The sequence below is a fragment of the Caloenas nicobarica genome, chromosome 4, assembly GCF_036013445.1.
Source record: "Caloenas nicobarica isolate bCalNic1 chromosome 4, bCalNic1.hap1, whole genome shotgun sequence".
Lineage (NCBI taxonomy): Eukaryota > Metazoa > Chordata > Aves > Columbiformes > Columbidae > Caloenas > Caloenas nicobarica.
The window spans coordinates 5,632,424-5,657,448 of NC_088248.1; the positions used below are offsets into that span (position 1 = coordinate 5,632,424).

At 39.6% G+C, this 25,025-nt stretch overlaps 1 protein-coding gene across 4 annotated transcripts in view; it reads left to right on the forward strand.

Moving 5' to 3' along the window:
* Positions 1–25,025, forward strand: part of BANK1 (B cell scaffold protein with ankyrin repeats 1) — a 134,994-nt gene that overhangs the window by 85,471 nt on the left and 24,498 nt on the right. For 3 of the 4 annotated variants that reach the window (XM_065634136.1, XM_065634135.1, XM_065634138.1), the window contains exons 9-10: positions 22,717–22,813; positions 23,922–24,224. In XM_065634136.1, the coding sequence (XP_065490208.1) occupies positions 22,717–22,813; positions 23,922–24,224 (400 nt within the window). The remainder of the gene's footprint in view (positions 1–22,716; positions 22,814–23,921; positions 24,225–25,025) is intronic. The other variant, XM_065634139.1, reaches the window with a different exon arrangement.

Here is a 25,025-nt window from a genome sequence, read left to right on the forward strand (position 1 = left end):
TTTGTACAGAATTCCATTTTGGGTCTCATTGTGTCAAGGCAGAGATTTGCATTTTAATGGAGAAAGCATGAAACACAGGTCCTGTAACTGTTGGATTGTTAGTTAACAAAGGGGCATTATTCACAGTGTTTTGTTTTAAAGAGCTGATGGTAATGTAGTGCAGGGCAGGTCTATGTTTTCTGTCACTGCAAAATAGGGTATTTGGGTATATGTGTGCTTGGCACATACATGCACCTCTTAAGCTTTGCTGTTTTCTTCAACTGTTTGCTTTAGCAAAGCTGAGTTGGACTATGGTGTGGTGAACAGAAATTGCTTCAGTCCGTGAGAGAAGTGGAAAACGCAGCTTCCTTTGCACATCAATGTGGGCATAGAGGCAGCTACGATTTCATCCCTCAAAATGGGAGAATGGCTTTTAGTTCTCATTTCTTTTAGCATTCCCCAAATTCTTCTCTGTAGGCTTCAGTCTTCAATGCATGTCTACCCTCTTCTGGATTTTATTCTTCTTGAGACTGTAGTGTTTTTAGGGAAATGAAGCAAACTTCATCCTACATTTGCAGGGCTTTGGGAATGCTCTTAGTCTACTTCTGGTCACCAGCTAGCCAGGAGAAGCAGTTTGCTGTGTGCTTTGGACTGTGTTGCATATAAACCTTCAGTGACCTGATGTAGATGTTTCTGTACAAGAGTGATATTCTTGTGCATATCTGTGGTTACTTCGTATCTGTGATTACTTCGCCTTGATTTTGAAGTTCTAAGCGGCCTTAATTGCAAAGCAAGAGCATAGTTGTGTCTGCTTTATATGATGTGGGAGATAATATTTGCAGTTTCTTTGAATGTTGAGACAAAAAGAGATTATTGCTACTCTCTTGCTTCAATTAGGATGCCACTTTACCTCCCAGTACACTGAATTAATATTTTGGTAAAAGGGGACTCTTATGTGATATAGCTTAATACATAGGCTGAATGAAAAGAAAATCTGAGATCAGAAAAGACTGTGTACAGAGCTTCGAAGTGACTTTTATTGGTCAAAACATGTAAAAACTGAACACAAGGCATGTGCTTGACTGCAGCTCTGAGACTTGCTGCCCCCAATAAGATACACGTACCTGTTTTTCATGGATACGTTGCATTTGTTTCTCCTTGTTTTCAGAATAAAAGTGTTTTTTTCACAGGGAACAGAAAATCTTAATGGCAATGTGAACATCACTCTGCCGTGTCAGAATTAGCAGTGTGTATCAGGAGAATTGATGTAACCAATCAAGAAAATAATAAGGCATTGGGACAGTGGGTTATGCAGCTGCTTGTAGAAGGCACATTATGCATCACAGTATAAAAACAGTTAAAATAGCACACTCACGGTATCAGTAGTCATGAATATAGTCCATTAAGTCCCTTCAATAATAATTGGACCTCTAGTCAAGAGGTAAGGAAGTAAATAAGTGCATCTGTATTCTCAGTTTAATATAAGCTTCAGACTCTCATAAGGCAGCTCCTCAGCTGACATAAATTGATTTCAGGACTCCAAATCACTATCTGAGGATCTGCCCCACAGAATATAATACAGTCAAGGGTTGTGTGCTCAGTCACAAATATTCAACGTCTTTAAACTATAATTGTTGCTTAGAGAGAGCTTTCTATTTTAGGTTTATGTAGTATCACTCCTTATGCATTATCTTCTAGCTTTCAGCAGAAGAATTGATAGCAATAGTAAGGTCCCTTGTGGAACCTTTACCTTTTTTCAATGAAAATCTAGATTTTTTTTTTTTCCTTGATTTTTTTTTTTTTAATGTTTTGTTGCAATTTCATTATTGTTTCACAATGCTAATTGAAGTAGAATTTTGAGGGGGTGGAAGCACAGGTACAACAGAGACATAATGCAAATATGTTGAATGCCACAATATAGATAAAAAAGGAATTCGTCCGATTGGTTTTGAAAGGAGAGCAAACTTTGTACTTAGCATAAGCTGAGCTTCATATTTTGGTTGTGCCCTATTATGCTTTTTGGTGTCATCACCTTGTTGGTAATCTCTGAGAATGTGAACAGCACAATCCCAGCCCTGTCCTGAATTCCCACCTGGCACACAGGTCCTGCCGATGGCAGCGGTGACGTGCCTGGGTACTTGGAATACGGCGCCTCGTGGCATTTCAACTTCTGGGCAATAAATGGTTTTCCAGTCAACCTGCAGGCCTCGTTCTCTTCTGCCACCGTAAATGCATTAGCGGCAAATAAATGGACTCCAGAACAAGAGTCTTTTATGAGACAGCATCTGAAAAATACATGAAGGCTGTATTATGTTACAGAGCAGATAGCTTGCAAGGTGTCCTTCAGTCTGGATTCCCAGGTAGGGGCTCTGGAAGGCCCCTTGGTGCGAAATGTGGACACAAGTGTGGGAAGGGAACAATTGTGCTTTCTGGTAGGTCCCCTCTGTGGCCATTGACAGCAGTCTGGACTGCAGCAAAATACAGCTGGCACACTTAGCTCTGTGGGGAAAAAAAAAAAAAACACACAACAAAAAACCACACACCAAAACAACACCCAACCACATATTTTGAGCATGTTCTCCAGGTCTGTCATGTGCTATTAAAATGTGGAAGTATTTTTTTTTCAGTTTTTGTGCAGCATGGGATTTCTCTTCGATGCTGGGAACAGTCTGCATCAAGCTGCAAACCCCACTTTGAACAAGGAGTTTGGTTTCTTTCTTGGCAGCCTCTGTTCCTTTATTGTTATAAAATGTACCAGGGAGAAGATGGAAAGTATCTGCAGTGCCAGAAAGCAAAAATAACAGGTCATTTTAACTACAATGAACACGTATTTAAATAGAGAGATATTTTACAAAAAGTTGGCTATTGCCCCAGACAGATCATTTTTGAGTCTGAAACACAGAGGAGTAGTAACTAAGCAACAGATCGGCTGGTGGGACTCGGATCACCTAAGAAAGCTGATGGAGGAGTCCCCAGGTGAAGAGGATGTGAATTATAAAACAAGTGCCTTCAACAGTGAGGTTTGGGGAGAAGAAAAGGAAATAAGTTGCTTTAAAAAGGTGAAATTGGTTCCCTTTTCTTGAGAAAGGCTGAACCTCTGACCTGGCCCCAAGGAGTGCTGAAATGTGACAAGGGATTTTAAGTGTTTTGAAGGGCATGTGAGAATTTGTTGTTTCACAGATACTTATATTTTTGATACTACTTCTTTAGGTAAAGCATGTGGACTCCTTGAAAAATCTAGATACTATATTAGATTTAACTTGTCCCCTTATGTACAAGGTCGAAGCTTTTGACAGATTAATGCTTAAGGAATTGTGGTGTCTCAGGAGCCAACACTGCTCCTATAGCCCTCATACTATACTCCTGGGAAGGCTGTAGTCACCTGTCTTGACACAGCAAGAGCACTAGAGAAAGGAACTGGAGTTGTTGCAGAGATCTAAGAAAAATTCAACCAAACAGCCTAAGTGTTATAGGACACCGAAGCAGAGATCCAGCAGGCATAGTATAATCAAGGCTGTATAGCACCTTGTGTAGATAGCCAAGAGCTCGATCTAGCTTTCAGAAAAGGAATAGGATTTGATTTTCTTTTTTTAATACCACATGTTTCAGCTTCAGGGTTGTGTTTGTTTTTTTTTTTTTTAATCATCTCAGAATGAGAGGAGTAGAAGAAGCCATTTTATGTCTATATTTGCCAGAACCTTTTTTACAGGTCTGCTATGATAAAAACACAGCAAGATGTTCTCCATCCTGTGAGCCTGAGTCTGAGTAGATGATGACAGGCTTTTCTTCACCACTATAGAAATTGCCCAGTGCTACTTGTTGGGTTTCAAAGAGGAAGTGGTGGTGTTTGTGGTCGAGACCCACAAAAGAAACAAAAAAATTTGTCTTCAGATGGGTCTGCTAAGTGTAAAAGACAGGAGATGACTGTGCTGTTCCACTGGTGTTTAAAGGAATTAATACATTTGCAAAGTACTGCTTGTAATGACTATTTCATTACAAATTTCAGCTACAGATGTCATGACTGGTTTCATAAATATCACGTATATGTGTACATACAAAAGCCTCTTTTCATACGAAGAACATTAACTCATTTGCTAAATTTGAGTTATGGGAGTTACCTCTTCTTCTGCCTGAAGAGAAGGCATAATATTCCAAGTATTCTGTCGAAAAGCACTGTAGCGTAATTTAATGTTATTTTCTCTTTCTTTATTACTTTCTCTTTCTTTCTCACTCTCCTCTGCCACTTTCATTTTCACAGAATCACAGAATCACAGAATGTTAGGGATTGGAAGGGACCTCGAAAGATCATCTAGTCCAATCCCCCTGCCAGAGCAGGAAAACTTAGGTGAGGTTACACAGGAAGGCGTCCAGGCGGGTTTTGAATGTCTCCAGAGAAGGAGAATCCACAACCCCCCTGGGCAGCCTGTTCCAGTGTTCTGTCACCCTCACTTGTTTGATTTGGTTTGGGGAGTTTTGTTTGTTTTTTGGAAAATGCCTTTTAAGTATTGAATTCTGCACTTAAACATTGCAACAGTTGGTAATAAAGACACCCTTACTACTGTAAATAGAAAAGGATTAGGCTGCTTGATTAGTTTCTGCCTTGTAATTCAGTGAAAACCTGTTTACATATGCACCCTACAGAGTCTTGGTTGTGACTCAGGTCTTCCACAAGATGTGCTGATGCAGATGAACTTCTGTAATTATATTGCATTAATACATTTGATGTGTTATTTTGGGGTATGTCTGAAGATGCACAGTATTTTAGGCTGTGATAACTATATTCATGTGGATTAATTTGACAGAAAACTACAGTGAAAAGCATAATGTATTTCAGAGATTGGCACCCTTGGTAGATGCTTTTTGAAGCAAAAAGTTTACACAAAGAATTTCTCTGAGCAGTTTTTCTTTTCTGGCTATAATAGGACATTGTCTGGATATCTACTGTGCTGGTAAAAGATGTTCTAGTATGTTGATTAGGTAAGAGACCTTCAGGGTATTAAACGTGGGAGATATCTCCTCAAAATTTTTCTCTGTTGGTCTGAATAAGTTTCTCCTGGTTACTTGGTTGCTTTTTAACTCCGTGAGTGTGCAACTGGGTATGGGTTTAGAATTGTGAGGACAAATTAATTGTTTAAGCTTCCCAAGCTCTTTGGAGGCACAGGAGCCTCTCCCCAAGCCCTTTCTGTGCCAATACTTGGGGGCTCTGCAGAGCTTTACTTTTCATGGGTTTCTATTTGTTTTTGTTATATTAACAAAAACAATTTGGATGTTGCACATTTTTTCTAAACCTGGCATTTGCATCTTAAACATTGACAGGGTTTCATTGCATAAGGCAATAAAAAAGATGAACTGGCAAAAAAGGGAAATCTAAATGTCTTGACTGGTTAAACAGCAAAACATGTAGAGCAAAACAAAGCAAAATATAAAAATGTAAGTGAAAGGATCCCTAAAGCTTGTAAATTGTTTATTTCACTAAATTAGGATGAAAAGTCATAGTCACTATTTCACTATGTGGAGATGGACTATGACAAAGAACACCATAATATGTCCTTGAAATAATGTCTTCAGGTAACAGGTTTTTTTCCGCTCTGAAAGTATGAGTCTCTTTTGTTAATTTTGGTAATTCCTTTGGTCTACTACAATGTTAAAGTAGTATTACTTTACTAAAATGTTCTCTCCCTAGAAACATCCATGCCTTGTCCTAGAAACAATGTTGTCATGCATCTATTAAGATTTTAATTGTGTCAATAAATAACCATCCTGAGTCTCTACACTGGAGGACTGCTGAAGTATAAAACCGTAATTCAGTCTCTTGTGTTTAATCATTTGTTATTAGACAGTGAATTTGGTAGTGTGTTCCTCTATTCTTTCATCCTTCTCTTAAACTTATTGCCTCTTCTCTGCTGGCTGACTTCAAAGATAAATCTAGGGCACAGAGGACCCCATAGTTTCCAAAACTGTGCAGCTTGAACTGCACAGGATAGAGGTATGATTTTACTATTTTTTTCCTACTTTGTGTTCTCTTATGGGAAGAGAAGATAATGCGAGGTGTGTGTGTGTTGGGCTGTGGAGTCCAGTTCCTTGATTGGCTTTCTGGCAGCATGTCAGGGGGTTGTGAGTCTTGTACGGATCTTGGGAAGAAGATTCAAAGCAAGAGAATCTGCTTGTATTTCAGGTTTTTTTCCTTCCTTCCAGATGTGCCAAACTACCATCATCATTACTGAAATGTTTTTTAGTGAAGTGTCAAAATTTAACTTTTTGCTGGAAAATGTGGGTAGTGTTTGTATTCTTTTGGTATTTCCATTGCATCAGTCATACAAAGCACTTACATGACTGCAGAATTTGCTGTGCTGAAGGGAAGGCATCCTCTCTGATGGTAAAGAAAGAATGAAATCATCTGGGGTCTGTGTAGAACTCATAAGCTGGTTTTCATGTATTAAACCTGAGCTCATCTAAAATATAATAAACATGAGTGCGATAGTCTGCAACTACCCTGAGGTGTGAAGCATTAAAAGTCACCTATGGAACACTGAACTGCAGGCGTGACAAAGTGTCAAAGCCGTGTGTCTTCTGTATTGATGATACCTGTTCCTGTGTGGTTTTTGCTGCTTGCTATTTCACCACAGGTTAGCAAGGGCCTGGTGCTACACAGTCAAGTAAGTCAGTGAATTAATGACTCTGGCTCCAAGGTCCTTGTTCATCTGTCAGTCTCTGGCTCTCCCTTCTGCCAGTCTACCCTGTCTGCCTAGCGGCTGAAGTACAGACAGTCTGGAAGTTGAGGAAAATGGCAAGTTTCATAGTAATCTATCATGTGACTGCCTATTTTTCAGGAATGCTTGGGTATTTTTAACCAGTTTTTTAAAGTGAGATATTTGGTCTTGTATATCCCTCCAGCCCTTTAGGTGTGTTGTTAATTTTTTTGGTTATTCTTGGGTTCCTCAGCACTCAACAATACAACAGTTCATCCAGCACTTATGGAGAAACAAACTTTTCAAGCATTTTAGGCTGGAATGGAAACATCAATATGAAATATTGTGCTGCTTTTCATATTCTTTTAACTGCAATAGTGTTGTCTTTTCTTTATGGTGTCTCCTAAAGTTTTTGAATTTAAAAGTGTATTGAATTTTAAGGCTTCCTATTCACCCATTCCTCTTCAAACAGCAAACTCACATCTCACAATGTTCCACAATAGCCTGCTGTGACAATAAATAAGCTCTCTTCAGTATTAGAGATTATTTTAAAATAGTTTCCACCCTCCACAATAAATATAATTTCTAAACTTCCTCAACATCATAGATTGCTGTGTGAAGTTACACATACTATGAGTTTGTTCAGTGAAACGTGAATATCACAGATTTGCCCATCACAGGAATTGCATGTCAGACTTTTATGCATTATTAGATTTTCACAAAAGGGAATTCACACTGTAACAGTTAGAGAAACAACAAGACAAGGCAGGACACTCAGCAGTCCATTGAAAAGCAATACCAGAGTACTATGGGCGACAGCTTAGACAGTGCCATCTCTATCTTCCTTTTCTTATTCCTGCCTGCCAGGGTAACCACATTTAATAAGAGGTGAGTTGTGACAAGTGACCTTGAACTTATAGTTGGTATCAGTAGTCCATTTGTCTGGAACTCTTATTCCTCCACAGACCTGTTTTTACAGGTGCATTTTATAGACCTTTAGATTCAGACATTCTCCCTACACTGCTGCTACACATGTTTTGACAAAAACTAGTCCTTAAAGTGCCGTGTAAAGTATTATAGTCCCTTTGAGGTTGACATATGTTTTACTACACATGAAGATCTGCCCCAAGAGTGTTATCTTGCATGCACATGTTGCAGCAAAGCGTGTGCAGCATGGCTAGCAGAGGCCCCAGGGGAAAGAATGAAATGGGTCTCTTTTTCTAACTGCCTGCTACTGTTCTTCCCATCTGCTGCTGGGATCCTTCCAACTCCTGAGCTCTTGTGAAGTTACTTGATCTTTACACTTAATACCTAGTTCTGTGTGGTACTGGGGGGAAAAGGAGAAGAGGAGGAATGAGTTAGTTAAAAATTTACTGTATGTCCTATTAGGGAAAACCTGAAAGTGAAAAGGTAGAATCCAGTTGCTTAGTACCTCCAATATCTCTGCTTGCTTGTATTGCTTTTCTATTATATAGTGTTGTATTATTGATAGTAGTGGCTACAAGGTGTCTGAGAGAGAGAGATGAGAGCAGGAAAAAACAATCCACTAATGTATTACATCCCAAGTTCATTAGCATCTTGTTTTACTCTAATGCAGCAGGTATGTCTGCCAAATGCAAAACTTGGCCCACTGCTCTAAATTATAAAGCTGAGCAAATAAGCTTCTGGATCCTGACTGTGAATTAGAAAAAAGTAAGCGACAGCAAATGTAATTGCAGTAGACTAACACTACAGGTATTAAATAAGAACGTGATGCTGTAGGAAGCCACACGCTGAGTGTCAGATTTTAGTTGCTTTATAGTCACTTCCCACCTTGGCTTTTCTTTTGTTCTTTGTTCCTTCTTTCTGGTCTTCAGAATTGAAAGTGCTCACTGAAAGGGTAATATTTGAGATCCATATTCATATCAAGTGCTAATCTAGTATCAGCTGCCTTTAAAATGGCTGTCAAATACATTTTTAGTGAGCTATGCTTGCTAAGCATTTTCTAATACTGATGTCATTAGCATAAAAGAAGGCTGATTACCCAAGTTTGATTAGTTCCCCCCCTTAAATTGAGAAGTAGTAGTATTACAGACATTTTCTAACAGAAATTACTTAGACCAATGTCTTAAGGTTATAATTTGTCTTTACGTCTCTCTTGCCCTTCTGAAGCAGTAGACCTCAACATGTCATGCAATCAAAAGAAATATTTATGACTTTTAGCAGGTACACAGTTGCTTTCTGCAAGCAGTAACTAATTGTATTTCAGTTGTCAGTCAAGGAATGTATTTCTGTCAGATTTATGAAAAACACTCTATTTGTTTAACCTTTCCTCAGCTGTGACAGATTTTATGGTATCTAGCTTACAGTTCAGTGCATTATGCTGCTCAACCTTATTCGTTCATACAAGATTCTGAGGGCATACAGTGCGGCAGGTAACATATATTTAGATGCTTATTGGGTTTCTATGGAAAGCAGTTACAGTCAATGGCAGGCTGTGGTAAAGGTGGAACAAACGCGACACCATGGATCAAGAAGGATGCTGTTGTCCAGAGCCAGAGACCACACACCACAGCAGGTTCACAACAGGTCACCGAGAGTCGTGTTACCTGTAGCCTGTGGTACAATCCACATAGATCTGCTCCTGGAAAGAGTGGCAAAGGACAGGTGACTGCTCGCTGCTGGTTTGTTGCTGTTCATAAACAAAGCTAAGGGGACTGAGTGTTTCCCTTAAGATGTGGGAGCATGACAGAGAGAAATGCGTTATAAAATTAGGACAAATAAACTTTTATTTCTTTCAGTAGCATCTTCTGTGAACTCATATTCCGTGTTGTCTAATTCTTTGCTCAAACATAAGGAGTTTCTCTCCGTGGAAATATTCCAGTGAAACACAATGTTACTTTACAGATCATTGAAAATAATTTTGTTTTGCTGAGTTGCAAGTAAGTTGGTTTGACATTTTAAAAAGTAGCTTGGTATTCTTTTTCCTCTATTGCCACCTTCTCTCCTCTGTTTGAGGGTCCGGATTGTCAGAGGGCTTGTAGAAGCCATGAAGGTGAACTTCATATTGTTTGCATGCTGTATGCAAAATGGACCCAAATTAGACTGGATTTTTTGCCTCTTCTAGCTGTTTTTTGTACATGCAGGATTTATTTCTGAGATGACAGAGCATGGTTTGACAGTAGTAAATATATAGCCATCAAATAAACCCAACTGTTGACAAAATACGTGAAAGCAACAAAGCACATTAAAGGGAAATTATTTGTCTGAAGACAGTAGTGTAGAGGTCACTGATCAAATGCATAGATCTTCTTTTTGAGAGAAGAGCTTTCACTTAAATTGATGTCCAAAGGTCTTGAAGCATTTTGCAGCCTCTTGCCAAGTTATGAAACTTGCTTACAAAATGAAAAAATTACCATCTCCATTTTACAAAAAGAGAGGTAGATGCAGAGCCTGTCTTCTGATTTACTTTCTATTGTTTTAACTTCAGTATCACCATCCTTCAGTTTATACTTGAACTAAAACAATAAAGCAGAATGGCGAGGGTACCAGCAACAATTTTGGAATAGCTGAATCTGAAAGTCAATACATGAGCCAAGTTTGGATCTGTTCAGAGTTAAGCAAAAGTAAGAGAAGGACCTTGGCCTTTGAACACTAAATTCTACAGAGGCTAATTATTAATCTGATTGACTAGGGGTGTAATTTACATGATACACGTTTCAAAGGGAAAATTGTGTTTTCCTTTTTTTCCTGCTTTTGTTTCTTATAAAGTGCCTACTTTTGCCACATACTGTACCAATGTTTTCCCCACAGAAGAAATGTTTCGCTAGATAATTTTTGCTGGTGTATATACGCACAGCCGGAGAACAGTAGCTTTTTAATTGACACAGTAGAGTGCAGTACAGATAATAACTGCTTTTCTCATTCTTTATCGTAGCTATTGTTGAGGAATGTAAAGATTATTTTCAAGAATGTGAATATAAAAACCTGTATCTGAAAACTCTGATTATTGATGGCATATGTATGTGGAACATATTCTAGAAATGCCATGGCATTTCACAGATTTAGGCCCTTTATCCCTTTCCTCTTTAATTCAATATTAAAAAAAAATGTTGACAGAGCAAAACTCCAAAGAAAAATTCCTAGGCATGCAGCAGGATCAGGAGGAAAGAGCTGAATATCAGAGGTCACCAGAGAGCTTAGAAATTTCTGTTACTTGAGTGCAAATGACAGATGATACCGTGACTATCAGCATCTAAAATGTAGTTCATCTGGTGCAAAATACAGCATCTGCATAACATGTTAGAGTCACGCCGTGCAGTGTATACATAGAATACAGGGCACAAAATGAGGAATAACTTATAGATAACTGGACAGCTAGAGCCCACTGATAAATCAGAAATGTCCTGCCAGCAGCATATATGCAACTGTCTTGGACTCCAGTGCATGACATGCTTTTCAGTAATCTGGAGCGGTGGGCTTTGAAAAACACCACCCTGACAGACTGCGTGTTCCGCTCAGCCAGGTCGTGTTTGTCCTTGTTACACTGGAAAGGCCTTGAAAGGCTCGTGAGCTGTAGGCACATTTAATGCATTTACTCTATGCCTTCTCTTTTCCTTCCATATAGAGTCACTGATTATTTTAGTGGCCCAAAATGTTGCTAAATACCAGTTATTTACTCTTCCTTTTTAAGCATAAGCTGTTCAGTTGTGCTAATCTTATGTTTTCCACAAGTGTTAATCTTCTACTAGCTGGCTACCCTTTCAGGTGCATTTCTGTCTACCTGTTATTTAGCTGCTGTACTTCTGCAATATTTGAAACATTTCACACCCCAGCTGATATCATGGTCATCTAAAACATAACTATGCTCTACAAAGGCAAAATTCTTATCTTTTCATATTCTTGCTGTCTAAGAGAATCCGAGAGCTCTTCAGAGCTAATAAGCTTTTTCTTGCTTTGGATAAAAAAAAGTTTTAATATGTGCCATCTAGGAGGAAAAAAAAAGGCAGAAATAAATAGGTATGAGATCTAAAATTCTGTCTTATTGCCTCTCAGTCAGGCACTGCACATGCTCTCTTAAGCTGAGGAACCTCTACAGCAGGTACAGCATTTTTGTCCTGTTCCAGGGTGAGGGCTGGAGGTGTGAGAGGCCTGGATGGAACTGTGCCGGAGAGGTTCCCAGCTGGCCAGCAGCTTCTGGAGAACCGTCATGAGCTGACGGGAGGAAGCATTCACTGCATAGTGGCTGATGCTGAAGTTGGCGTAGCCTGAAAAGCTTTAGAAGTTACTGTTATGCCACAAGAGTGTACTTATCTAATGTGGTGAGTTGACCACAGCCAGCACAGCTGCTCACTCGCCCCCTCTGCCCTGCCTTCAGTGGGATGACAGAATAGGAAGAGCAAAAGCAAGAAAACTCGTGGGTTGAGATAAATACAGTTTAGTATGTGAAGGAAAGAGGGGGAAAAACAAGTGAAGCAAAGGAAATCGTTCCCCACCTCCCACAGGCAGACCAATACACAGCCAGTCTCCAAACAGCAGCCACCTTGGGAGCCAAAAAACCCACCCTCTTCTATCTCCACTCATTTTTATTGCTGAGCATGACGTGTTATGGCATGGAATATCCACTGGGCTGTGTCTCCTCCAAACGTCTTGGAAGGGGGACAGAGGAGGAAAAAGAGAAGACCTTGAGGCTGTGTAACCAAAACATGGGTGTTACCAACATTTTCTTGACAAATCGACAACACAGCACTGTAGAGGCTGCTCTGAAAAAAGTTAACTCCATCCCAGCCAGACTCAGTACATCTGTATTTATAAATCCTGTTCAGATCCTTACCTTATGGAAAGGGTTCTTTGTCTCACAGCATATAGAAATGCTAGATATTACTTAATAAATCTTCCACCACCTCTCTCTGCTACCAGTTGGTCTGCTAAGGGAGCAGTAATTTAGTAACTACACTGAAAGTTCAAACAGTGTAATTGTCATCAAGTGAAAAAGAAGCTCTCTGGAGAATGGTTATTATTTTGCCCAGAAAAAAAAAAAAATAAGAAAAGCCAGAAAAAAATCTTATCCTGCTAGACTAAAAATATTAACCTGTTGGCAAGATGGGAGTGTTTTTGTGGAGTTTGCAGTGATTACACTGTCAAACAGCAGTAGATATTTTGTTGAGCAGAATCAGTACTCTACAAGATTTGAAAGTCTTTCAAAAAGTCGTGTGGGTGTGTGAAAAGTGAAGTAACAAGAATTGTCATTAAGGAGAAATGAGCTAAAATGAGTCTGAGGAGGAATTTTATTTTTGAATGCTCAGAAGAAAAATCCCTTGATACTCAGTAGTTAGATTAGAGAACAGCACAAATGCTTCGGAGAGAGAGCAAGCACAAGTTCTTCAAATGGAGACTGCAGTGATTCGATTTAAAAAAAAAAAAAAAAACAAACGTGTATACCAATAAATGAAATTCTGGGATTAGAAGTCCCTTTTGCTTTCTCCTGTGGTAATGTTTTTCTCTCAAATCCATAGTCATGAAGGCTGTGTAATAATAAAAAGACATTTAACACACAGAGAGAGATATGATTACAGATCAACACACCAAGCTTTTAGTTTGTTTTTTGTTTATGGTTTGTTTCTCAGTGTTGGTGAATTTGTACAAAGGGAGGGCTTTTTCTTTCAGAAATTCAGTTGAAACAGGAATTTTTTAAAAAGTTGCAGGAAGTTTACTATGAATTGATAGAGAGGTGTACAAAGTAAGCGTGGAGTTACAAAGAATAATGATGCAAATAGGGATCAGTTCAGAGATGCTCATGGGCCAATACACGGTGTGGTAAATCTGCTTGTAACTAAACTTACAACTTCTAACTAAAGGCAGACATGCAAATGAAATGGTTTAATAAGAGAGCCCAGAAGGAAATCACTGAAGATTACAATAGATTATTTCAAACAAAGCAATTCTTTTTGCTCTTATTAAAATGTCTGAGCCCAATGTTGGGTATTTCTCGATGTTTTAATTTGTTTAGTTTCTTAATACACTGCAAATCATCTGTTTCAGTCATACATTTACTCCAAACCAATACCAAAAATCATTAGATTTTGGCAGCAGAGTTTTTCATGTCTTACTGTAATTGTCTGTCTCTGGTAGTTGTGTGCATTTATATACTTTCAGCACATTGACATGAGAATTCTAACACTTCATTATTTTTTAGTATTGCAGAAAATATGGTAGCCGTTGGGACTTTTGGCAAACTATATGCAGAAGGAATTTTACAAATTATTGTGGATGTCACAATATTATTTTTACTGGCATTGTTTCCTTACTCAGTTTTCTGCATAATTTAGTATGTGTTTGGTTTGTTCTAATTTGTTTGGATTAGTTTAAGCAGAAAATAAGTATACTTGTCCATTAGATCCTGTGACACTCCTGGTTTGAACTAATATGAGCAAAGCAGAAACTGGCCAGTTAAACAGAAATCCACGCAGATAAGTAAAACAATTATACACACCTATGACCCAAAAAGAGAAATCTGTGCTCTGGGAAAGGTGATGCTGCAGTTTTACACAACGAGAATGTGCCTTTGAAAGAAAATTGTGTGTATGCTGGGCTAGAATCAGAGAACGGTTTGGGTCAGAAGGGAATTTTAAAGACCATCAAATCCAGGGGTGTCAAACTCATTTCACGGGGGGGCACATCAGCCTCGTGGTTGACTTTAAAGGGCCGAATGTCTTTTTAGAACCGTATAAATGTAACTACTCCTACATTTATACATATATACATGCATACATATATAAATGTAACTACTCCTACATTTATACATATATACATGCATACTTATATAAATGTAACTACTCCTACATTTATACATATATACATGTATACATATATAAATGTAGCTACTCCTACATTTACACAGTCCTAAAATGACAGTTGGCCCTTTGAAGGCAACCGTGAGGCTGATGTGTCCCCCAGTGAAATGAGTTTGGCACCCTGATCTAATCCACTCCCCTGGTATGGGCAGAGACATCTGCCATTAGGCCAGGTTGCTCAAAGCCCCATCCAACCTGACCTTGAAAACTTCCAAGTATTAGGAGTTAAAAGCATAACAGATCTATGTTAAAGGTATAAGGGGGGTAGGGGTCATATATTTAAGAAGCAACAATGCTGCATTTATGTCCAGACACATGATAAAAAGCCACATGGTGTAAGCAGCCATATGAGAAACTAGAAAGGCATGAGTGGGTCTGCAATAAGTTATGATTGCTTGCTACTCTAAGTCATTTTGAGTAATGGAGCACTCATTGCCTTTTGTTCACAGAATGAGCAGCTTTATTGAAAAAAATAGAGTTGCTGATCTTAAATACTTGTTCTTTTTGCTGTCTGACTTCTGTGGCACTAAAAAGTTTGGATCAGCTGCTTCTTACTCAGGTGGCTAATGGACGTTAATGGCACTGTGAATGCTGTCATCTTGTATTGATATCAGAAGACCTTAATAAGGCATGGAAAACTGAAAAGAAAACATAGCATTGAATAGCATCAGTGAGAAAAAATCCCAGGAACCTTTTATGCCCTTGCACTTTTCCTGTAAATGAGTAGAGCAGAGAAGGGTCTTCTGACTCATTTCTGGGCACTGGATGTGCCGATTTCTCTGGCTCAGTGATGCTGCATGTGCAGCTCCTGGGCACAGCCTGAGATGTGCATGAGTCAAAGATGTGGTATGGAGCTGAGACACTGGCAGGATAATATATGCTGCTCTTCTTTTTTTTTGGTCAGAAGGCCAAGTTCAAGTGTTTGAAGTGTTTGTATCCAGCCCCTGGGGTACTCAGCCCACACTGCTTCGAAACTGCTCTTTATTTGAGCCTTTTGTGGCAGAACATGTACAGCAAAACACCTCTCCCACCCTCTCTTCCCACCTGCCCAGCTTTAAAACCAGGTTAGATTGTCAAGTGGGTTTTGTCTTTCATTATAACACTATATTGAATGTTTCACTGTGCTTATGCTATAGAGAAATCTGTGGTTTCTCATCTGGTTTTTTGCAAGCATGGGTTATCAAGCAAGGTAATGGGGTACTGAAAGTGCTTAACGTTAATAAAACTAATGAACAGCGATGTTGGATTTGTCCTCATGCATGCAATCAATTTTATGAAGCTGTCTTCTTCAGTCGTTTCTCCAGGTGCTCATACAGGGCTCTGGGAAAAATGAGTAATAAATACTTAAACACTTTTAATACTTTGATGAATATTTTACATTGTAGAATATGTGAATATTACTAACATTAATGCAGACTCGAGAGTTAGAAAAACTTTTATAACCAGAATGGCTGGTCACTAGGCTGTAACTCAGGGAATATGGGTGGAACTGAATGAAAAAAGGTGTTTGCCAAATTGTCTGCTTGCATTTTGTGAAATACTGAGAGTATAAATGGAAAATATTTCCTAGAGTGTACCTAGTTCTCAGGCAGGCCCAGTGACAAAGGGTGTAGTATAGGCCAGACCATAGCAAGGGGGAGACAAAAGGAGCAATAAATAAATAACCTGTCCTTTTTAAATGAGAGTTTTTAAATGCATTGGTAAGGTTTTGATGTTTAAGGTGAAGGAAACAGCTAGAGGATTCTTTTCTTTGTAACCAAAGAAGAGAAAGTCACTGAGGATGTACAGACAAGGTAACATTGGTGAGAGCTATCTCAGAAATGCTATTATATACAGTTCCTAGGATCCAAACGAGAAACAACAACATAATAGTGGTAGATTTCAAAAAAGCATATCTAAGTGGAAACTTACCTCACTGTGGAGGAAAGATTAGAGGTGCAGTAAGAGAACAAACCCAAATGGGAGAATAGGATGTGGAAACTGTATCTGGTTCCTAAAGTCAAAGGCAGAAGTGTAGCACAGGCACTTAATGACATTATGGGAAAGACTCAGGCACAAAATGAAATGCAGCTAACAAGAGAAATCAGAAGTAATAAGAAATTTTTTGATAGGGCTAGTTGTCAGCAATTCATTGTCAAAATGGGAAAGCTTATTGATTAGAATCATCCTGGTTCCTGTACCATTCAGTACCCTATTAGCAATTTAGATAATAGAATGTTTTTTTCAAATTCCTGCCAACTCCACAATCCAGTCTAGTGACTTATGGGCAGGCATACTCTTATCCAGTTACGTGAAGTTTTGAAATGTTTCCAGTTCACATTTACTGCCAGGTTTTCAAAGCTGTTGATTTTTACTTTTAAGAAAGGTCTGTATTCAGTATTGAGGTTGCACTGAAGAGAAAAAAGAAAGACACTGAAAATAAAAGTGAAAATTAGTCCGTGTCCACTCAGTTTTCATTTATAATGATATTTAGAGAAAATATTGGTAGTTTCTTTGGGATGCACTGACCGCAAAGACATAGGCATACATGGACCTGCATAGTTGGAATGAGATCACTTTAAAAACGCCACTGTATTTGCACTTGGGTAATACATGCCCTTGCAGCCCGTCTAGCAAACCTGTATTGGCTGTGATAGCTTTAACCAGCATTTGGCAACTTGTTTCTCTGAGTCCCAGGAGAACCGGGGCTCCAGATCAGCAGAGGGAGAGGGCGGCTGGGGAGCCTTTCAGGCTGGTGCATCTCAAGGAAGCCACATGGTAGAAACTCCTTCTTTTCTGGTGTTTGACGCAGGTTTGGTTCTAGATGACCGGCAATGTTATCTTGTTTACTAGTCAGAAGATCATCTCTAAAGCTGTGCCTGTAGAACAGCCATACCAACGTTGTCCTCTGATCTGAAATGCCGAGGTACAGAGTGGTGGGAGACAGGTGAATGAGCAACACACCTCTTCGCAGAGCTGCAGGCTTTGAATGTTGGGAGTGGGTTAAGATGGAATGTTGTGGTGACTTGTTATAAACAAATCAAGCAACCAGATCTGTCTGAGCTCTGAAAGAATGGGCTTTAGTATGACCGGATAAGATTTTTGAGATGTCTGATAGCAAGCCTGAATGCTATCCACCACACAGCTGGAAATGCCCTAGAGTGCACAAGAAGATTAGATAGTCTTTCTCCTAAACAAATTTAAGGCAGCACCTTCAGTTTAATCTAGTGTTTGAAGTCTTGCTTCTACCAGAAAAAGACTTAATGAAGAAAACTGCTGGGCAGATGGACTGACTGAAGTGTGACAATTGAATTAGAATCAAGATTAGAATTAAAATTTAGATGTGGCCTGAGGTAATCTTATAAATTATGGGCTTTGCAAGACTGGCTGCAGAGAGCTGCCTTTTTTGTGGTCTCCTATTTGGCCTACTGGCTACAAGAAACATAATTTGTACTGAAAAGGAGAAGGGGATCGCCTAGCTCAGCCAATATTGCACTGACTTTCAGGAAAGAAAATCTTGACAAAGAGTCACATGATGTTCTTCAGGCATCTTTTACACACAATGCAAAACCATAATTTTGTACTGTAGCAGAGGATACCTGGGTAGAATGCTACCAAGTATATCCTTGCAGAGTCCGACTTACCTGTAGGAAAGAAAATAGTCTAAGTCTCAGTGTTTAATGGAAAGATTCACTGCAGAGCCTCACAGAATATACATTTCATGTAGCCTTGTAAGTGGTTCTGCATTAACGTGCGTTGTTCAGATTTAAGAGTTTGCCAGGGCAGCACATGAACTATCAGGTACAATGACTCTGAACAGCACAGACCGTGACTGGAGAAGACAAAGTTTTTCAAAAAGATGGAATAGAGATATGAGTCTGACTTTAGACTCACAAGGGATGTAATTATTCAGTGTAAAAATTATATATATATACACACACATAGTTGAATTTCAACTTATTAAGGGCCAATTTTCTGGAAGAAAAGGGCAATTAATAAGTAGACAATTGGAAACCAATGGAATCAAGCACATAAGAATCACATGAATTAATGAATGATTAGCATTGAATGATTATGATTAATGAATGATTAGCATTGTCCCAGACCCAACTGAAGCATGAAGATCTGATTTTGAAAGCTGTTGAACAATATACCATAAGTTCTGTGTTACTTTGTTTCTAGGAATGTAAGATATGGATATACTTGTATGTATGTATTTCCATTTAGATCTTATACGGGCTACTGTGAGCTGTGATTGGTGTATTTATCTGTGAGTTACTGTTTATAAATTAAGTGCTGATGTCCAGGTGCTTCTCACTGTTGCCATAACTTGGTACAACATCACTGTTGGGTTAGATTCCTCTGAATTCTTTAATGTTTCACTCCTCAATGTACAAGAAGGTACAAAGCACCAAATTTCAATGGGGTGGGCCTTTGCCAGCTGATGGGAGAGAAATATTTTTGAACGGTAAGAAAATCCTTTCCATAAGGAGGAGACCTTTAGAAAACATGCCTTTTAAAGGATGGCTATTCAGAAGAACATTTTAAAAATGCTGACAAAATGGTTATAATAATTTTGCTGATGGCATTCCTGAGTAAATAACTGAGGTAAATCAATTGAGGCTTTGTATAAGAGAGACGGCTTTGAAGCTATTCAAAAACTTGGCCTTTTTGAAAGTCTTTAGTTTGATGTAAAGCTTAATCAGGACAGTTAAAATACATAACTGAAAGAAAATGAAGTATTTATATTTTGATATTGAGAAGTGGCATTTAACCTTATGATTCGAAACATCATCAGTCTGTCAGAGGACTTTCAATTCATTCCAACATTCCTCTTGCATCTTGAGGTAAGGAAATTTTACTTGATAACTTGCAAACTAGAGTTTCAAACCCTCAGAGCCCTTTTCAATAGTCTATTGTGAACAGTTTTGTGCTGCAAACAAGGTTTTTTTACCTTTTCTTATAATACCAGTTTTCAATAAAGTTAGTTCATCCTTTGGAAGGTAGCTTGACATCCATAAGAAACTTCAGTGTAAATCCAAGTGCCCTTTTCAGCCAAACAGACTCAAAAGACTGATGTTCAGGTCTATGTGCATATTGTACAGTACACCCTAAATTCTACTGTAGAAACATCATGCTGGCTATGTTATTACATTCAAATTAAGTGACCCAGCCCGTATAAAAGACTCTCCAAACCCAAAAGTACGAGCATTCATTCAGGACATCATGGCAAGGTTTGCAAGCTGAGCCATAGCATTATCCCGATTTATCTATGTTGCTTTGTGTTCTCAAATAAGGACACTCTCCGCTGCCTTTGGAGACATTGCACCATTTTCAGCTGCATGGTGTCATCATGCCCAGTGTCACAGGAGGCTTTTATCAATAACTTTTGTATTATGAAGTATCTTTTTCAAGTGTGAACATGTTTAGTTAAAGACTGTTTCCATCTATTCAGCTTTTCTGTGTCTCCCAGGTCCAGGAGACTTTTAGGAAGTGTAGTCAGGGGCTAAACTTCTGAAGTGCGTCCTGAATTCTCTTAGATTCAGCATTATCAGAGGACCACCATAAGCTAGCAGGGCAGGCTGACCTTCAATCTTCTGAAACATTCAGCTTTCAAAGATGCATATTAATCATTTCTATTATGTTGGTTTCCTGTGAGTCACCAGGTTTCCTTCAGCTGAGAAACACCTCTGCTTCAGGAGAAAATCAGAAAGTGCCACTTGCTTCCTCCATTTACCTTTTGACCTCATTTTACCAACTGTATATCCATGTGTACTTCATGTTTGCAAAGATAAAAGTGAACACCTTGAAATAATTTCTCTGGTGTGGTACTCCACTGTAGTAGCGGGATAGCTTAATACATCTAGAGCTCTTCTTGCTTGATTTCTTCTATACACATCTTCTGTTCACAGGAGAAGTACAGAATTTGTCAGAAGGCCATTTTTTCCCCCAACTGTACAGTTACATTCAGCACATGCAGACCTAAATCTTTCGAAAATAAATATTCTGAAAAGCTCTAACTTAAGGGCTTTTAAGAGGCATCCTGTTTCTGTGAAGAACAGGGGAACCAGGTAAGCAATCGGGAAGCTCAAACAAAACAGAGAGTTCTCTCACTAATGTGCTCATATTATGGGTATAGAAGATGGAGATTAATACTTTATTGTTGTAGGCAGGTGTAGCTTTGTGGAGATCCAGGCGTATTCTTAAAGCAGCACAGCAAAGCAGGACGGGGAAGCGCCTGATGCACGGGGCAATGGCTGCACTGCCTGCAGACTGGCACCCATGAGATGGCTGTGCACCAGAGCAGCAGGGAAGGAGGCGTTCTCAGTTCCTCAGAAAAACCCACCATTTCTCCAATCTTTTTTCCCTTTCACACAGTGACATTATTTTAAGGCCTGAGAACTCTGCCTCTGACACAGTGGCTGTGGGTGCCAAGAGGCAGCAGGATACTGGGATCCAGCTTCTTGAGTCTAGCACGAGCTCACGGGAATCAGTTTCTGCACCAACCAGAGGGATATAACTGCTCATCAGTTCTTTCTCATTACTTCACTGTCCACTAATCTGCTTGTAATTAATCTTGCAGACGGGATTATATATGGACCATGCTTTGGGGCTGGTGTGTTCAAACCCCCAGAGTTAACATTTTGTGATTCAGAATTCCTAAATAATTATTGCGGGCTCTGTTTTGCCTGTGCAGGGTAGTTTCATATCACGCTTACATGGGAATCAAGGTCCTGCTGGGTTCCTTGAAAAATCTGTCACCTTTTGAAATTTCAGTTGTTTCTGAAAATCGACAATTGACACATGTGTGCGGTATATCTTAAGACAATGGAACTGTCCGTAGTTGTGTTACAAGTTTGCTCTTAGCGGCTATGGATGAGCAGGAGTTTATACCTCTTGAAGAAATACATTGGTAGCATTTTAAAGAAACAGTTGTTCTGATCCTCCTGAGGCTAATTTTGAATAGTGCTGTGTGAACGCAACAGCCTTCTAGAGGAAGAAGAAACAAATGCTTTGCCACGTTTGGGCACTAAGGTAGAACTGCTAACATGCTTTGTAGTCCTATCTCTAGTTTTGCAGTGCACATGTAGTTCTTGGTACCAACAACTAGGATACAGGAACTGTTTGTAATGAGCTCTCTGGTGATTTCTTTTACTCTGTGCACCCTTGAGATATTCTCTAATGTCCTATAGACTTTCTGTTTTTCTGTTACTGATCTTTCTCATTACCTCTGAGTGCCTCAGAGTTGGGAACTGTCTGGGCAGCCCAGTGCAGTGCTAAGGAAAGATCAATCAGCTTCGGTCCTTGCTGTGCAAACTTGGACACTGCTTCATGGCAGAACTTTTGTTGCATTGTTTTTGCTTGTAGTACGTTGTGCTGGTTTTGGCTGGGATAGAGTTAATTTTCTTTATAGTAGCTAGTATGGGGCTGTGTTTTGGATTTGTGCTGAAAACAGTGCTGATAACACAGGGATGTTTTTGCTATTGCTGAGCAGGGCTTGCAGGGAGTCAAGGCCTCTTCTGCTTCTCACACCACCTACCAGCGAGTGGGCTGGGGGTGCACAAGAAGCTGGGAGGGGGCACAGCTGGGACAGCTGATCCCAACGGACCAAAGGGGTATTCCATACCACAGGATGTCTTGCCCAGCATATAAAGCTGAAGGAAGAAGGATGGAGGGAATGTTCAGAGTGACGGGGGGTGTCTTCCCAAGTAACTGTTGCACATGATGGAGCCCAGCTTTCCTGGAGGTGGCTGAACACCTGCCTGCCAATGGGACGTAGTTAATGAATTCCATGTTTTGCTTTGCTTGTGAGCAGCTTTTGCGTCACCTATTAAAACTGTGTTTATCTCACCCCATTAGTTTTCTCACTCTTACTCTTCCGATTCTTTCCCACATCCCACCGGGAGGGGTGGTGAGCGAGTGGCTGTGTGGTGCTTAGTTGCCAGCTGGGGTTAAACCATGACATACGTACACCACTACATACTTGCAAATGTGTGATATTTCTGTCTCTGTTTTCCCCATGGTAGAATGTTGAATATTGTATCGATATCAGGGTGTGAAAGTAGGAGAGAAATCTCTGCTGCAATCTCTGCAAATACATATAAGTTTTGGATAGAATCAAAAGAATAAAATGTTGCTGTTTCTCCTCAGGCTAATGGTTTCTTTGCTGATCCTGCACAGCTTTTCTTGGGCCTGATGTCACCAAAACAAATGTTCTCCATTATTTTTCTTTCTAGATTAATACAGCAGATAATTTCACCAATTGCAAGGAGGAAACGGAAGATGATGACACTTACGTGCTTATGTTAGGCTCAGAAACTCAACCAGCCATGAGTAAGTCATGCTGTTAGACAGCTTTATTGGTAACAAAGCATGCGTTGTATCAAGTGAGTGAGATTATGGACAAACAGGGGGGCAACTTATTTTAATACTTTCAATTTCCATATGTTACTGCAACTTCCAGGGAGGGCAGATGTTTTGGGAGAAGGGGGAAAGCAGGTGAGGGATTCAGTCAGGATAACAAAGTCGTTTCTCAGTAAGACAGACCTCAGTGCCACCACCTCTCCTGGTAAATTCTGGAAGTTTGTGATCTCTGCTCTGAATCTAGAAAACAGCCAAATCCTCTGAGTTCTCAGAGAACAGCCTTTATATAAGAGGAGACACTGCCCACAGGTGCCACCAGCTCCTGTGTGGAGGCACAGATAGTAAACATTTTGCAGCTTGATGTTCATACATCTAAGCATAGATGTTGTTCATAATCTGTGTGGTCATATGCATTCCCCTTGAAAGCAGAGTTGCTTGTTTGCGTGTACTGGTGGTATATATTTAGCATATGTTTTACAGTTTTACTTCTGTGGTTTACTCTGTCACGTTATTGAGGTTGACTACCCAACTCTCGATGCCGTACATAGTGATTAAAATGTGCATTTTCACATCCCTCCACTATATTCTTGGTCTGTGGGCCACTAAAGACAGAAGAGCTCGATTTCCACAGGAGTGCAGCCATGTCTCCCAGGGGCAGTGTTTATTTCATTTTAGAGAGATTTAAATAAGCACCCAAACCCCACTGCATAAAAACGAGTTACACAGCTGTGTGAGCTATGGCTTTATTTTACTGAGTGTTGCACTGTGCCGCACTGAAAGTCAAGTAACACAAATTACTGAGGCAAGTGTGCGATTTCATTCTGACAGTAACCCTAGAGAAGTTTAACATTGCAGGCAGAAAGATGGTGTGTATCAGAGTAGCAAGATGTTATAAAAACTTCCACTGTTGATTTGGTAAATATTTAAAAAGCTGTTCACTGACAGTATGTACTTGACAGCTTTCCTACTGTATTAGTTCATGAAAGTTTTATTAGCCTTTGTGTTGCTTCTGTGGGAATCCTTGAAACAGGAAATGTTTCCAGATGGCAAATTTTAAATGAAATAATGCATTCTTTATCATTAAAAGCCAAGCAGAACCCAGGAGATCAATATGAAATTGAATCAAGTTGCCAACAAGAAGCTCAGGTTGATGAGGAAAAGAAAGATTATGTAGAAGACAGCAGAGAGGAGACAGAACATGAAGATCAAGAAGAGCAATATTTATACAGCTTTCACAACAGTCCTGACGATTTGTACGCCAGCATACCTGATGATCTCGAAGAGAACAGAAGAAGCTTTTTCTGTAAAAGGCCACCCCCTCCTCTTCCTCGAAATCTGCCCGGCATCCTAAACCAGGACGATCTCCACAATTTATCACAAGGTACGATCTTGGGAGGAAAGTAACCCCAGATGCAAACATGTGCAAGTGCAGACTAGGTGCTGCTGTAGAGGTTCTGTATGGTCTCTTCTGACAGCAGTAGCTGGGTGCTATGGCCTAAATTCTGCAAAGCAAGCACGTGCACGTGAACTTTGCTGCATCAAGATCCTCATGACCAGGTCTGTCAGCTGATGCTGTGGTATGGCCTGCTGGCTTCGGCTTTCAGGCTTTCCTCGCTCTGCCCGTCTCAGAGAACTGCCAAATAATACATGATGCATTGGATTTACAAGAGAGGCTTGAAACAAAAGATTGAGCTTGTGTTTTTGTCAAGTTGACTTAAATATTTACCATTTTAAAATATTAAATAATTATCTTGATTTCATACAGCTTGGGATTTTGCAGGTAGAATTAACATAAAGTGACTGCGCAGAGATAAGTAACAGTATTTTACTAAATTTTAGCCAGTGTTATGGATAGAAATCATAGAATCATTTCAGTTGGAGGAGACCCTACCACTAAACCATGTCCCTAAGAACCTCGTCTAAATGCCTTTTAAACACCTCCAGGGATGGTGACTCCACCACTGCCCTGGGCAGCCTGTATAAAAAGCTATATTGTGTTGCAGATTGAAAAGAGACAGAGAGATTGTGGCCTTTAATGAAATGCTTTGCCTTTTTTTTTTTTTTAAATACTTCTACCCCAGAGAAGTAGTTTTATTCAAGTGATGAGAAGCCCAAGATACTGTTTGCATCTATTTCAGAAGGGATGATTATCATTTTTTCTCATTGGAAAAAAACAAGTATG